The sequence below is a fragment of the Girardinichthys multiradiatus genome, chromosome 6 (genome assembly GCF_021462225.1).
Source record: "Girardinichthys multiradiatus isolate DD_20200921_A chromosome 6, DD_fGirMul_XY1, whole genome shotgun sequence".
Taxonomy (NCBI): Eukaryota; Metazoa; Chordata; class Actinopteri; order Cyprinodontiformes; family Goodeidae; genus Girardinichthys; species Girardinichthys multiradiatus.
Window position 1 is genome coordinate 29,138,617 of NC_061799.1, and position 16,237 is coordinate 29,154,853.

The 16,237-nt window shown below is 39.5% G+C and overlaps 1 protein-coding gene across 17 annotated transcripts in view; it reads left to right on the forward strand.

Moving 5' to 3' along the window:
• greb1l (GREB1 like retinoic acid receptor coactivator) overlaps positions 1-15,611 on the forward strand; it is an 82,071-nt gene extending 66,460 nt beyond the window's left edge. For 16 of the 17 annotated variants that reach the window (XM_047369332.1, XM_047369333.1, XM_047369334.1 and 13 more), the window contains exons 24-34: positions 366-471; positions 1,828-1,974; positions 2,075-2,214; positions 2,366-2,527; positions 2,672-2,876; positions 7,172-7,334; positions 10,298-10,525; positions 10,601-10,742; positions 10,877-11,077; positions 11,550-11,688; positions 13,501-15,611. In XM_047369332.1, coding sequence (XP_047225288.1) covers positions 366-471; positions 1,828-1,974; positions 2,075-2,214; positions 2,366-2,527; positions 2,672-2,876; positions 7,172-7,334; positions 10,298-10,525; positions 10,601-10,742; positions 10,877-11,077; positions 11,550-11,688; positions 13,501-13,664 — 1,797 coding nt within the window. In that variant the 3' untranslated portion in view covers positions 13,665-15,611. The remainder of the gene's footprint in view (positions 1-365; positions 472-1,827; positions 1,975-2,074; positions 2,215-2,365; positions 2,528-2,671; positions 2,877-7,171; positions 7,335-10,297; positions 10,526-10,600; positions 10,743-10,876; positions 11,078-11,549; positions 11,689-13,500) is intronic. The other variant, XM_047369338.1, reaches the window with a different exon arrangement.
• Positions 15,612-16,237: the final 626 nt, after the last annotated feature.

Sequence of the window (16,237 nt, forward strand, 5' to 3'; positions counted from 1 at the left end):
ATTTATATTTATACATAAAAAAATTAAAGCCATGTATCGCTTTCGTTTGACTTTACAATTATGCATATACAGTATATATATATATATATATATATATATATACCAGCACTTATACTTTTTACTGGTCTGTCATATAAAGAGTCAATAAAATACAAGAACAAGATGTGAAAAGTTTAAGGTCTATAAATGCTTTTGCATGGTACGGTATCTGTGGTCTACCACGTAAACAAAGAAAAATGTACCAACGTTATCAGTTTTTGGTCGATTTGTTGCTTTAGAATTGCCTACATGCTGTTATATATTCACCTGGATATATGAGAGTCATTACAAAAAGGTACAAATATTCTTTTCTTGTCCTTCGCCAGGTAGGAAAAACCGGTGCCTACCTGCAGTTTCTACGCATCCTGTTTCGTATGCTCATTAGACTACTGGAGGTAGACGTTTATGATGATGAGGAAGATGAGGAGGAAGGTGAGAATCAGTGGTACTTATTGTTACCTCCACCAAGGAGGTTATGTTTTTGTTGGCATTGGTTTGTCTGTCCATCTGTCTGTTTGCAAAATATATAAAAAAGTTATGTATGGATGTTGATGAAATTTTCAGAAAAGGTGTGTATTAGGACAAGGAACAAATGATTAGATTTTGGTGGTGATGTGGAGCACCAACTGGATCCAGGATTTTTTTGAAGGAATATTTATCATTGCCAGACCATGGTGTGACAACTGGAAGTCATCCAGAGTATAGCAACAGCACAGAAAATAGCTGACGTGCGTTGATGACCCTGTTGCCTTGGTGGCGGTCTGCGCGCTATGAGTGCTTTGCTAATTTGATGGATGTATGATGGAAATAAAAGACGACAACAATGTGTTAATCGCTTGTAGCCTATATTCAGAAAGCATATATAATTTTCAATTCTCTGTCATTTTGTGAATAGATACCAAGTTTGAAATTGAGAACAGCAACATCATTATTAATCTGGCCTTAAAAGATACATTATAATTTTCTCCACGAGGTCAAAAAGGGATGCAAATAAATTTAAAAATTGAGTGTTGAAGTTTTATTGGCTTGTAATATTTTTGAAAAATGTAATCAATGGCAAAGGGAAACAAAAGCATATTTTGTTATATTCAAAAATCAAATGTCTTTATCAAGACAAGAGCTCTAAGTTACAGACTGACCACCAGAGTGTCCTGGGTATCCTGTTGAAAGAGACCGCTGGCACTGCTTAAATATTGACTGTTTTGATTAGTTTGATGTCCAGTAACAGCCACAAAGATGCCTGGCCACAAAAATACCTCAGCATAGCATTATATTAGGACGACTGATGCTCTTCACTTGTTGGTGGTTTAAAGCTGCTGAACCGAGATGCACCGACCAAAATGTTTTGGCGGATTTCCAATCATAAAGCTCCTCCTGATACTGATTTTAGCCAATTCCAATTTTGCTTTAAGAACAATAATATAAGATTATATAGAAACAAGGAATTATTTATAGACGGAACAGAAGTGACATAACACAGAAGTGTGACAGAGCAGTTACTGTAAAATAAAGTTTTACCATTAGTTCAAAACAAAAATCAAAATGATTAGTGTTTACATTTTAAACTGGCTTTAGGATCTTAAATAACTGATTATTGTGGTTAGTGTGACTGGCATTACAAAAACAGTTTAAATCCTTCCCTTAACTCTGAGATTTGCAAAACGCTGCCAACTTTTCTAAATCCATCAGGTTCCAGGACAAACTGAGGTTGAAAGCTCAAACGTATAAAACTGTGCTTTCGGGTAACACTGTAGTGCTGACAAACGTTTTTCCCACTTTTATTTGCAGACACTACAGATGTTATGACTCCAGCAAACACACAATGGCCCGACATCGAGGATATTCGAAAGCTGCCCTTTGACCCCAATCCCAGGGATCCTAAATTCAGCAAGGCCAGCCCTGTTCACTCTGACAAGATGCCAAAGTTTTTTAAAGGTCAGAAATTTGTACTGAACAAGCTAAAGACCTTAACTTGCAGCTGCATTTAAAATGTACATTTTACAGTTCAAACACATGCAATTTCATTTGTTTACAGAGTTTAAGAAGGAAGGAGAGAACCAAACACAATGCAAGAGAGTGACCAAGTCAATACGCCTAAATAGATTTGCTGCCCATAATGCCTTTCATCATTGTGAACAGTGTCAGCAGTACTGCGAGGCTGTTCCTACTACACAGGTGAGCTACGGTATACATGGTTCCTTCATCTGATCTGACTAACAGAAGCTCCCCTACTATTGTGTCAAAATATATTGACCTAAAAGCTTTCAATTTTGAGATCTCCTAATTCCATCTCTCTTTAAATAATACATTTGTGTGTGTGCTACAGCTGTCAGAGTGCTCCTTACATGCTTTCACCTTCTGCTCGTCCATGCTGGGAGAGGAGGTCCAGCTTCAGTTTTTCATTCCTAAAGCCAAGGAGCACCACTTTGTATTCAGTCATCAGGGCAGCCATCTGGAGAGTTTACGACTGCCTCTGGTCTCCACAAAGGTCAGATAACTAATCACATGAGCTGATAGATAGATGGATGGAAGAAGTCTACTGAATACACAAATGTCATCAGCATATTGTATGATATAACCTATATGATGAGGAATAATGCTACTATATACATGTCTTTGCGTTTCTGCACAGGATCCTGATCTTTTAAAGAGTCCGATCTTCACCCCGACAACAGGACGCCAAGAGCACGCCCTGCTCAACCTCTTCCACGCCATGGAGGGTGCCACTCATCTGCACATCCTGGTGGTCAAACAGTTTGAGATGCCCCACTACAGGAAGTACTGGCCCAACCACATCCTGCTTGTCCTGCCAGCGATGTTCAACAATGCCGGAGTTGGTGAGCAGCTTACTGTCTTAACAAGCCCAGTAAACCCAAAGGTTTATTCGATACAGAAAACTCTTTGGTCTTTACTGCTGAACAGAAATAATCAGATGAGCTGATAGATGGGCTACATTTAATTACAGCACTGATAAAGATATACAAAAGGCTTCAAATTACATTTCTTTTGTTGCTTGTCACTCTAGCAGTGACTTTGGGAATTACTTTCACCTCCCTTATGGTCCTCTTCACTGTGTATGGTGGAAAGATGAACTTGAAAATCATGGTTCCTTCAGCTACTGTAAATCATCTACACCTCACAGCAGCCCCAGACCATCACCCAAACACCACCATGTTCAACAGACATTCTTTTTTCCAATGTAGTGTTTTTTCCCAGATGTAACAAGACACACATCATCCAAGAAGTTCCACTTTTGGCTTGTCAGTATATTTTTCCAGAAGCCTTAGGGATCATTAAAATGTTTGTTGGTAAATGTGAGATGGGTCTTTGTGTTCTTTTTGGTCAGGAGTGAATTTGGCCTTTGAACTCTCCTGTGGAGGCCATTTTAGTCCAGTCTCCTTCCTATTGTTGAATCATGATCTTTGACCTTAAGGAAGGAAGGTGAGGCCTGCAGTGCATTAGATGTTGTTCTGGATTTTGTTGTGACCTTCTGGATAAATAATGGATCTGCTCTTGGAAATATTACAGCGGGCTGGACAGTCCTGGGAAGGTTCACCAATGGTCCATGTTTTCTCTGCTTATGGTTTTTTTTTTTTTACTGTGGGCCCATGAAGTCCAAAACCCTTAGAAATGTCTCTGTAACCTCCTTTCTTGACAGATGTCTCTGACTTTTATTCCTATCTTTTCCTGAATTTCTGTTGATCTGGTTATCCCAGTTAATTCACGTTGATGTTTGTCACATAGTTTCCGGTTGGTTTGGATAACTTATTTTCTTTAATGAATGGAATCATCATTTGAGAACTGCATCTGAACTGGTAGGAATGCCAATGATAGTGTCACCATTGATTTTGTTGAAAAGGAATTTCTTAGCATTAGGTTGACGTTTTCTAGAATTTTCAGAGTGAGGTTATGCTGCTGCAAGAAAATTATTTTATTTTAAGGTTTTTTACATACCGTTACCAATAAATGTAGATTTCTACAGATATGGACGCATAGCTACACAATGCAGACGAATACTGAGAGCAAATAAAAAACTTTAATTAAATGACAAAGACAAAAATATTTTGAAAACACTAATATTATCACACTCCACAGGAGCTATGTATGTAATAAAAGTTAGGATTGGAATTTAGTCATTTTACATATATATGGGCTGATAATACCTGCAGCATTTGAGCCAACAAGGTCATAGGTTATTACACTCATGACTAACAGCTTGTTTGTAGAAGGTTAAAGATAAAAGCTTCTTTTGGCCAATCTGTGGAAGCTGTCCTGAATGAAGACATCCACATAATACAGTAATTTAAAGGACAGCCAATCAGGTGTCTGGTCTGTTTGAAAGAGGTGCAGCAAAGCTAAGCTTCACTCTTACAGATGCCAGCTCTGTCACCTTGACCCCGAAAAACTACGTGGCTTCCTGCCAGGATTCTCATTCAGGACAAACCATTCGTACTGTATGCACATGCAACGTAAATTGCGTTCTGTACCATAAAAAACTGTAATTTCCAGCTTTTTAATAAACTGCAATAGTTCATATTTTATTTGTAATGTATACTTATACTGTGCAGTTTAAGGACAGCAATTTGCTATGTTGTACTAATAACCCTTTAACTGCCTGGTCGACCAAATGGTTGACCACATTTTGAATCACTAAATTTCAAAGAAGGGAGTGCCTTACCTAACTCAAACTGATTAAGCCATCTCTACCATTTGGTATAAGTATGTAAGGCTAAAAAGATCCACCAGATGGCACTGTGATCATAAATGGTAGGTTGATCTTTCCCTCCTCCAACCAGGAAGTCAAAAACTAAAAATTCAAGCATGGGATCATGACTGTTTCTGGGCAAACTTTGAAAGGTTTGTATATTTTCTTTTACATATTTTGGTGATAAAGGCCTGAGTAAACAGAATTATGACCCTTGATGCAGCATAAAACTCATATTATATTTTAAAAAATGTTTTAGAAACGTGCTCGACCAAACGGTTGATTTGTCACTTCATGGTATGGGTAGCAAATTTAAGCTAATGTAATTAAAACTGATAACACACTATGAAATCGACTTACTCAAACAAACTAGTTTATCTATTTCTGTAAATATGACTCATTAAGTGTTAGTACATCATGATATGCTAAAAACATTTTCCTGTTGCTTACTTTTTTCTTTATAAGTTGATCTAAATCACTGTGATAAAAATCCCACAAAAATTTAGAAATCATAATTACCTCAATACCATTTAACTAAATACCACTAACTGGTGTACTAATATTACTACCCCTCTTTGAGATGCTTTGAGAACAATGTCTACTGATACCATCTACTTACAAGCACAGTATAGATGAGGTCATGGTAGCATATAAAAGGCACAAGGGCTGGCAATCTCCGACAATATATTGCCAACAAGCCAGATAAGTGGGGCTTCAAATTGTTTTGTCGAGCAAGTTCATCTGGCATAATCCATGACTTGCTCCTGTACCAAGGGGTCTCCACATTCTTCAATGTTGCCCACAGTGAACAGGAACAAAGGCTACCTCTAGGAGCCAAACTGGTGACCACACTATGCAAAACCATAAAAACAGCCTCAGCTGTCTGTTGTCTTCTGTGACAACTTCTTTACAAGTTTCAGCTTGGTCCAGAGCTTGCAAACGTCTTTGAGTGTCAAGTGCATTGGTACCGTAAGACCAAACAAAGACAAAGAACTAATGAAAAAGGGCTGTGGAGCCTATGATTACAGGTCGACTGAAGGCGTAATTGCAGTCAAATGGTTTGACAACAAATGTGTCAACCTTCTGAGCAATGCCTGTGGGATCATGCCTCTTTCAACTGTCAACCGGTGGAGCAAGGAGTCTAGCGCAAAGATCGCTATCCCCTGTCCGTCACTCATCCCTGCTTATAATGAGCATATGGGGGGGAATTGATCTTTCTGACATGGTGGTTCACCTGTACAAGACCCCAGCTAAGTCCAGGTGATGGTATATTTCCCTATTTGGATATATCCTTGACCTGTGCGTTGCAAATTCCTGGCTGGTCTACAAGAGGGACTGTGGCCTTCTCAACCAGAAGTTGATGTCTCAAAAGGTTCCGCCTGGCAGTCGCCCACAGCTTGAACCAAGCCAACGAGCCAGTATCCAGAGTTGGCCGACCATCATTCACGTCTTCCCTCTCACAGAAGAAACGATATACCCCAAGACCCTCACAACCAAAACCACAACCAGATGTGCGCTATGATAATGTGGGACACTGGCCTCTTCATTCTGAGCGGGGACGATGCAACCTATGCCCAAAGGGTGTATCAAGGTGGAAATGTCAAAAGTGCAATATTTTCTCGTGTTTGAACACAAACCAGGAGTGCTTTATAGCATATCACCAAAAATGAATATCTGAAAACAACAGTGCTATTGCACAATCACACCACTGAGGTGTGTTGACTTAGAGTGTAGAAATTTAGTATTTTAGGCACTGTTTTATTGTGCAGTTTTTCAAAGTTTAGATTAAATCAATAATAGTTCATTTAATTCACGAGAATTTGGATCTTGTACCTCAAAAATGTGAGTGCTGTTGTCTCACCACAAATGAGGTTTATTGAGATTTAGAAGTAGGATTTGTTTTGCACCACCATAATTTTGTTTGTAGAAAAATGAATGTTTTGCACAAGGGCACTTAATAAGAAGTTGACTAAATGCGAGAGTGTTGTGCTGTTGCACTTTGTTACAGATGCAGTCAGCCTGAATACGTGTAAATGCATAATTTCATTGTTTGAAACTGTATTTTCATTCGTTGAAATGAAATGAAGCAATGTTTTGTTGCAAACTACCAGACATAAAGTATATCCAATGCCCTGAATATTCTTTTTTGCTTTTTTTTATTTGTAAATTACCATGTTTATGTTACTTTTTCTACTGTTTGTGCAATTAATTTGGACGTTTGCACTTTAACCATGAAGTGACATCTCGACCATTTGGTAGGGGTAAGTATTTTTAAATGTAAAGGGTATGTAATAGAAAAAATCATTGATTTTTGTTATAAGTCACCCAAGGACATCACAGAGTTCACAGAGTTTTTCTTAGTGGGGTAGTTAAAGGGATAAGGAAGTATGAATGACACACTGAGTAATAGGCTCCTGTCTGTTTAAGGAGCTGCTCGCTTCATGATCAAAGAGCTGTCATACCATAACCTAGAGCTGGAGAGGAACCGCCTGGAGGAGCAAGGTGTCAAGAGACAAGATGTATGGCCTTTCGTTGTCATGATGGACGACTCCTGTGTGCTATGGAACACCTACCAGCCAGCAGAAGAAAGGTAGAATGGGGGATGGAATAACCTTGTTTCCCGAAACAAATGGGAGAAAATGTCTGAAATGAAAACAAGAACTAAATAAATCATGTAAAGTTTGTTTGAACATTAGGCAACTGTTGAGGCTTGTCATAAATTTAAACAAGGAATTGTTTTTTTATGGGTTATATATGCCTGTCTTCACCAGGTCTCCATTGGAAAAGAAAGAAAAGTCATTTTCAATTTTATACCTGTAGCATACTGCTGTTGTGCACCACCTCTTTTTAACAACAGTTGCTAGGTGTTGGAGGACTAAGCAGAACAATCATTAAAAGTTTAACCTATTAATGTTCGAAATGTAGTACTGTTGCCTTGCAGCAAGAAGGTCCTGGGTTCGATTCCCGGCCGGGGGTCTTTCTGCATGGAGATTGCATGTTCTCCCCGCGCATGCGTGGGTTCTCACCAGGTACTTCGGCTTTCTCCCACAGTCCAAAGACATGCCTGTTAGGTTAATTGGTAACTCTAAATTGCCCTTAGGTGTATGAATGAGTGTGTGCATGGTTGTTTGTGTGTTGCCCTGTGATGGACTGGCGATCTGTCCAGGGTGTACCCTGCCTCTCGCCCATAGACTGCTGGAGATAGGCACCAGCTCCCCCGCAACCCACTATGGAATACAGGTCCTTCTCAAAAAATTTGCATATTGTGATAAAGTTCATTATTTTCCATAATGTCATGATGAAAATTTAACCATCATATATTTTAGATTCATTGCACACTAACTGAAATATTTCAGGTCTTTTATTGTCTTAATACGGATGATTTTGGCATACAGCTCATGAAAACCCAAAATTCCTATCTCACAAAATTAGCATATCATTAAAAGGGTCTCTAAACGAGCTATGAACCTAATCGTCTGAATCAACGAGTTAACTCTAAACACCTGCAAAAGATTCCTGAGGCCTTTAAAACTCCCAGCCTGGTTCATCACTCAAAACCCCAATCATGGGTAAGACTGCCGACCTGACTGCTGTCCAGAAGGCCACTATTGACACCCTCAAGCAAGAGGGTAAGACACAGAAAGACATTTCTGAACGAATAGGCTGTTCCCAGAGTGCTGTATCAAGTCACCTCAGTGGGAAGTCTGTGGGAAGGAAAAAGTGTGGCAGAAAACGCTGCACAACGAGAAGAGGTGACCGGACCCTGAGGAAGATTGTGGAGAAGGGCCGATTCCAGACCTTGGGGGACCTGCGGAAGCAGTGGACTGAGTCTGGAGTAGAAACATCCAGAGCCACCGTGCACAGGCGTGTGCAGGAAATGGGCTACAGGTGCCGCATTCCCCAGGTCAAGCCACTTTTGAACCAGAAGCAGCAGCAGAAGTGCCTGACCTGGGCTACAGAGAAGCAGCACTGGACTGTTGCTCAGTGGTCCAAAGTACTTTTGGGTTTTCATGAGCTGTATGCCAAAATCATCTGTATTAAGACAATAAAAGACCTGAAATATTTCAGTTAGTGTGCAATGAATCTAAAATATATGAATGTTACATTTTCATCATGACATTATGGAAGATAATGAACTTTATCACAATATGCTAATATTTTGAGAAGGACCTGTAAGTGGTAGAAAAGGACTGACTGACTGACTGTTCGAAATGTCACATCAGCTACTCCTCTGTCTGGGACTTTTTTTGGTGCATTTGTTCTGTTTTACAGTGCACTAAATAATTTGATATTTTAACAGTTGTGAGTTTGACAATGAAAGTTTTGCCTTAAAAGACATTGTTTAGATAGAAGATTATCTTATCCCACATCCTGCAGATCATCGTTAATCTTCAGCAGGGAACAAGTTACCCATGTCCTGTGCACCTGGGAGACCCTATACCATGCCCTGCAAACGCATGCATACGCCTTGAACTTTTTAACATTTGTCAAGTTAAAACCACAGACTTCAATGTATTTTCTTGGGACAGGCCAACACAAAGCGGTGCATAATAGTGAGGTGGAAAGAGGAAAACACAGGATTTTAAGAATCTTTTTGCAAAAATCGTGGCGTGCATTTCAGAATCAGAATCAGAAAAGCTTTATTGCCAAGTACGTTTTTGGACATACAAGGAATTTGTTTTGGCGTAGTCGGTGCAATACAATACAAATTAAACAGTATAAACATATCTACAATATAATATAAATATATGTGCACAGTTTTAAGTGAGTGAAAGTAAATGTAGAGCAGTATAAGATGCCAGAGCAATACAACAGTGCAGGTGATCAGTGTGCAATTATGGCAGGAGTCCAAGCTGAGCGTTAATGTAACGCATAGAGTTGCAGGTTACAGGTGTCCTGTCAGCAAAAAAAGGGGGGGGGTGTCAGGGTGGTTTCCGGGTTGTATTCAGTCCCACCTACTCTGATACCCATAAATAAAATCCAGTGCAGCTAAATTATCTACAGGAACCCATTTAAATAGTAAATCCAGTCTGCCTGTGTGTCTTTTAACATCAGTATAAACCCGGCTGTTCTGTCAAGTCCTCAGAGGTTTGTTACATTAATCAACAAATGGCATCATGAAGACCAAGCGAATCTGATCTGTTTCAACGACACTGAACAAACAGCAAGAGCTACAATGGAATGGTTTAGATGAAAGCATATTCATGTTTTAGAATGGCCTAGTTAAAGTCCAGATCTAAATCCAATTGAGAATGTAAGGCAGGACCTGAAAAGACATGTACAAAGCTGGTAAAGACAAATTCACACCACCTTTCAGATCTTTATTTATAAAATAAATTAAAAAGACAATACTTTTGCAAGATACGGTCCTGTCACTTTTGAATTGTGTAGGGTTAAAAGTTAGTATTGAGAAATCATCTGTAGTATCTGTTATTTTATATTTACATTGTATTCAGCATGATGTTGGGGATTTAAAATATGCATTTTTAAGTAAATTACAGACCTGTTACAGTATTATAGTCAGAACCCTTTCTATTTTATTTATAATCTCAGCGAACCATCAGATGGAAGCTCCGCCCTCACCAATGTGTCTTTGAAAACGGTGCTGCAGCACATGGAGAACACACCCAAGATCTCCTTGTATGCCATGTGCGGTGTCCGTAAGTGGAGCAGCACCCTGGCTCGCAAGACTCCCCGTAACCCTTACAGTCGGTGTCACCTCCACGACTTTGTCCTCCTCAACGTGGACCTGACACAGAACGTTCAGTATGACCTCAACAGGTAAGTTCGTGTCAGCCACTAAAGCTGTTGACATGTGCTGTGTTTTTGATTATTTGTCACCGCTGCTGTGTGCAGGTATAGCTGTGAGGAGGTGGACTTTAACCTGAGGGTGAACAGCAGCGGGTTGCTGATGTGCCGCTTTAACAACGTCTCCTTGATGAAGAAACACATTCCAGTTGGTGGAAACGAAGATTTTGTTGTCAAACCGAAGCTTGTGGTGGGTGTCTTGTCTTGTTTTTTTTTAGTAACCTCATTGACTGTCAAAGATGTTTAAAATACTATATATATATATATATAGGTTTTCTTTTTTCTCTAAATAACATAACCAACTGCTTACTGTTGCCTCCTAAGGAAATCAAAAACAAGGCTCCGATCAGCCCGTCTCAGTATGTTTGCGCTCCAGACAGCGAACAGACCCTGCTGGACGCCCCGGCCCAGTTCCTGCTGGAAAGTTTCCTGCAGAGCTGCAGCCACAGACTGTTTCCGAAGGCTGTTCAGAACAGCAACAACCCAGTTCTGTCCATTGATAGTTACCTCAACCTCAGCCCAGAGGTAAGATCTCTTAAGAGATCCTGCTCATCTCTTCAATTACACATACAGGAATCGCTTAGAGAGAAGTTAATATACCTATTTATGTTCTAAATTTGCAGATTTATTCCTGTAAAATACTTTTAAACTATACAGAAGCATGTCACCTGGTTTGCAAAGAACAATCTGACCTGCTTGCATGCACATGTGCAGACAGCGAATGCTGACAAGGCAACTTCTGTGTATGAGATCATATTTGGAACTTTGCAGAACCTCAGCACAAACTGTTTGCTTGCGTAAACAATTTCTTTTATTTGTCTGTTGTATTTTGTTCCACACAACATGCACCGTTGTTTGTTCTGATGAACCTAGAACCTTCCCAACGCAGAAGGTTTCAGCATGCTTTTAGACACATCTAATCCAATTGCAAAGCATGTCAGTTTTACTTTATTCTGCTCTAGCAATGTTAATGAAGTGTCTCACATTTTTGTCACAGATTGCTGTGTGCTACATCAACTCTCGCCCACACTCCACCAACCTCAACCATCAGGGTCTGGTGTTCAGTGGCCTTCTGCTTTACCTGTGTGACTCTTTTGTGGTCTCCGGACTCCTCAAGAAGTTCCGCTTCTTGAAAGGTGACAACTCTATACCTGCAGAAAGGGTTTTAAAAATTACCCATTCTGTCGCTTTATAACCACATACTTCAATGGATTTCAATGGGAATTTATTTGATAGACTAACACAGGTGGAAAGAATTTGATACAAGGTTTAGATTTTTTTGTGGTGAGCATACTGTATGTATTACAGCTGAAAGTCTTTTGGGTCTTTGCCATCTTTGCACATGTGACTTGTCATGCTGGAAGGTGAACTTCTACACCAGTCTGAAGTATTTGTCTTCCAGGATCCTCCTGTGCTTAGCTCTGTCAATCTTTCTATCAACTCCAACCAGCTTCCATGTCCCTGTTGAAGAAATATATTCCCACCGCATGACTCTGCCACCACCATGGAAACATGGGTTTTCAGCTTCACATTGCATTGCATGAAAAGTTCAAATTATCTGTCTCTGAGCATCGTCCTCCATGTTTGCACGGCTTGTAAATGCAATGGAACGTATCAAACTACAAACAGGACTTCTTATGGCTTTCTTTTATCTATGGCCTGTTTTCTTGCAACAATTTCATTAATGCAAGATTTGTGGAGTGCATGACTAATAGTTGCCCTATTCCTCCACTGGGGCTGTTGACCTTTCCACCTCCTCAAGAGTTACCATAGGTCTGTTGGTTGCTTCTATGAATTATGCGCTCCTCACCAGATCTGTCAGTTTACGCATTATTTACTAATTAGACAGATTGTACTAAGGGGTCTCTGAAAAAAGGGTCCTACAAATTCACACCATGCTCCGGACCCTTTGTAGGGTGCCTTGAGACGACATTGTTGTAAATAAGTGCTATATAAATAAATAAACTGAAACTATCTGTGTAGTTATGCTGCTATAGACTTAGGCTGCTGGATGACATAATGACCACTTTCACTCTCTTCGCTACATTCTCACACTACTCTCCAATTCTGCATTATTTGCTGTTATTTCAGCTTTTAACTTTGTTCTCTCTCTTTTCTCTTCCTAGAAGCTATACCTGGCCTGACTCTGTGTCTACCTGTGACACCTTTCTGGAAGGAGGCATCATCCAAGCTTCTGCTGGCAACAACTTAATGCTCACCTTCTACAGATGATCCACATAGCCCTGTCTATTAGTGTTTAACCCTTTCTCTCTCCTAGACATGGCAATTGACTGAGCTTTTACTGTGACTAACTATCTGCTCTCTTTCAGACTCTAACCTTGAAAACTGGCTCAGAGTTTATCTGTTCTTTCTTTCTAGGTGAAACGACTAAAGGAGCTACATCCATTAACATTTACTTTTCCTTCCCATAGAAAGGACTCCTGGTTCAGTAATTCTTTGTTATCTTTGTGTCTCTGCTCTGTTCTCTCAAACCCCCAGTCGGTCGTGGCAGATGGCGGCTCACACTGAGCCTGGTTCTGCTGGAGGTTTCTTTCTGTTAAAAGGGAGTGTTTCCTCTCCACTGTCGCTACATTCATGCTCAGTATGAGGGATTGCTGCAAAGTCAACGCCAGTGACTGTCCACTGTCTCTACATGCTCATCTGGGAGTAGTGAATGCTACAAATCTCTGACTCGATGCAATCTGCTGGGTTTCCATAAATAGAAAAACTTTTTATCCAATTTGAATAAAATCCAACTGCACTGTTCAATGGTTAGGATTAATTGGACTGTATGTACCCAACTTTTGTGAGTGCCTTGAGACAACATTTGTTGTAAATTGGTGCTATATAAATAAACTGAATTGAATTAAATTCACGCCATGCTTTTCAGATTTTTATTTGTAAAATATTTTTTGACCAACATGTATCATTTTTGAATCTGCCCCTAGGTGCCACCCTATGTGTGATCTGTCAGGACCGAAGTTCCCTGCGTCAGACCATCGTCCGGCTGGAGCTGGAGGACGAGTGGCAGTTTCGTTTGCGGGACGAGTTTCAGACAGCCAATTGCAGCGAGGATCGGCCCCTCTACTTCCTGACTGGCCGCCACGTCTGAACCCATGAGTGTTCTGTAGTTGTGCAGCTGGAGAAGCCCAGTCACAATCAGGAGTACTTTTGGATCTCCTCTACAGCAGTTCCATTGATGCTTGCTAGTTGACTTGTCTCCACTTGAGTTTGTTTTTATAAAAGAAATACTGCCACCAGGAAAACAAAAAAAAAAGCACCGCTCAAATGAAGCTTTGTTTTGTTGTGGCAAAAATGGATCCAATACGGGACAATTGGAGGATCCACTGGTCCATGAACTTTGAACTCAGTATGTCCGGTTCTGGACGTATGTTTTTTTTTATCTCAGGGTTTAAAATTGAGGGAGATTTAAGGGATTTAAGGCGTTACATTTTCTCCTCCCTGCTCATTAACTTGTGTTGGCACCAAAGACTCATCTGCACCTTGCCTTCTCCGTTTGCTTTCCAGCTCAGCCTCTGAAACTCCAAGAAGCTCATCGCTAAATGACATCCCACACAGGTTCTGTCACAAGCAATTTTCATCATTAGAAGCTGCTGATTCTCCTCTTCTACCAATGGGATTTGAATAGTAAGCGACTACTGATCTAGTGGATTTAAGCTTTTCTTTTCTACTTTGCCTCTAAAATCTTGAACGTGGCATCGATAATCTTTCCAAGAAATTCGCCAATGACTGAATCTAAGAAGGTTTACAAGCTGCAATTTTTAAAGAATGTAAAAAACGGCTGTCCGCTATTTAAAATCCTGAATGTGACCTATGTCAATGTGTAATGCCAATCAGAAAGAGCAGCCCATGTTTTAGAGTAAATAATTTGCATTTAGACATTTACTGACACAAATCCTGAATGGTCAGACAGATAAAATGTCATAATCAAGCTCTGACACTGCCTTTAGTGTTGCTGCTGACTGTGCCCAGGATTTCACCTCTTGCTGTGGTGTTCTAAGGCAGTTTGTTTCTTTGCTGTTTGTGTATCTTAAACTGGTTTGCCCCACAACTGATAGAAAGGGTAAACAAAGTAAGAAAAAGGTGACACACGGTTAGAAAAGCATACTTGAAAAGTGTTTTTTGCATGTTTCTCCACAGGGTTGTCAAAAGAATATGCCTTAATTATGTTTTACACAGCCATCAATAACCTGTCATAATGACCAATCAGAATGAAGAAACAAAATACAAGACAATGTAATGTTTGAGTAAAGTAAGTAGGAATAGTTAGAATTTGAACTACTGTACTGTTGAAATCTTTGTTTACATTATTAATATATGATGTCATCCACTCACCCACTGACAGCTAATGAGGTCATGTTTTAGCCCTGCGTTACTCTTGCCAGTATATCATGGTGTCTTTCTGCATTTTATGTTGCAAAAAGGCGAGAAAAAAAAAAATCTACCTAAATATATCTATGAAAATATGTTTGTATCCCTTTGTGTCCATGTGTTGAATTTTCTTTGACAAATGAAAATCAAGTCCATGGGGGATGAGTTTTTTTTAATTTATTTGACATATATTTGGGACTGATAATCATGTTAAAGTGAGATATTTGATTGCTTGCTGAGGCGAGGGCACATCCCTCCTCAGAAACATCTATGAAGGCTTTGCACAGGAACCCAAATGGATGTTTTAGATCTACTGAATGTCACGGGGGTGGGGGAGAGATGTGAACTTGCACTATTCAAGTTACTAGTTGAATAATATACGCCAAACAACTGCTCCCTCAGAGTTATTCCAAGCATAAGACTCGGTCCAGAGAATTAGTTTTTATTTCTTTAAAAAAAAAAAAAAGAAAAATTTAATACTTAATATGCAACTTGCTGTCACAATCTTCACTGAAATATGTCTCGATGTCTTGTGCAGCTCAGTGGTAGCCTTGGTGCCTGGTTGATCTACCTCATGTTTACCATTGTGATTATTGGCTGTGAATAATATAACAGTAGAGTCCTATTGTTCAAAATTTATGAATGTAATAAAAATGATTTCTCAGTTTTCCTTCTGCTAGTGCTTATCTTTTCTCATGGATTCTAATAAAATAATCAGTATGGATTAAGCTAATTAAATTGGTTATTGGTGTAACAACATGCATACATCAAAATTCATAAACAGAAATTCCCTAACACCTTTAAAGACCAAGTTTCCAAATATTCCTAACTAGCTAAATTAGCTACATTCTAATTTTACTCATCTGTTTTGTCCTCCCATGTTGAAAAGACACAGAAATAAGATTTGTTTTGCAATTAAGGGATACAACTTGGAGGACGTGAACTGAAGCAGACCATTAACTGAACTATTAGAAGAGCAAACATTTGAGAGCAAATCTGTTGAAATGACATGAACATTTTTTTAGGTTTGATGTTGTGAAAAAGTAAGTTTGAAATATTTAAATCAACAGTTAATATCAAATGACTGTTTTCACTTTCTGATATTTAGTTCATTAAGGAGAAACCTTGAAAGGCTTTCATTTAAGCTAACGATTTCCCATGCCTGTTAGGGTTTGGTGTGCTTCAAACGAATCAATTTAGTAATTTGATGTGGTTTCAAGTGTCGTGATGGGGTTTTGGGTCGGACCAAAGTGCAGACAAGAGCTTGGCAGCAGCATCTTAATAATGCTTCAG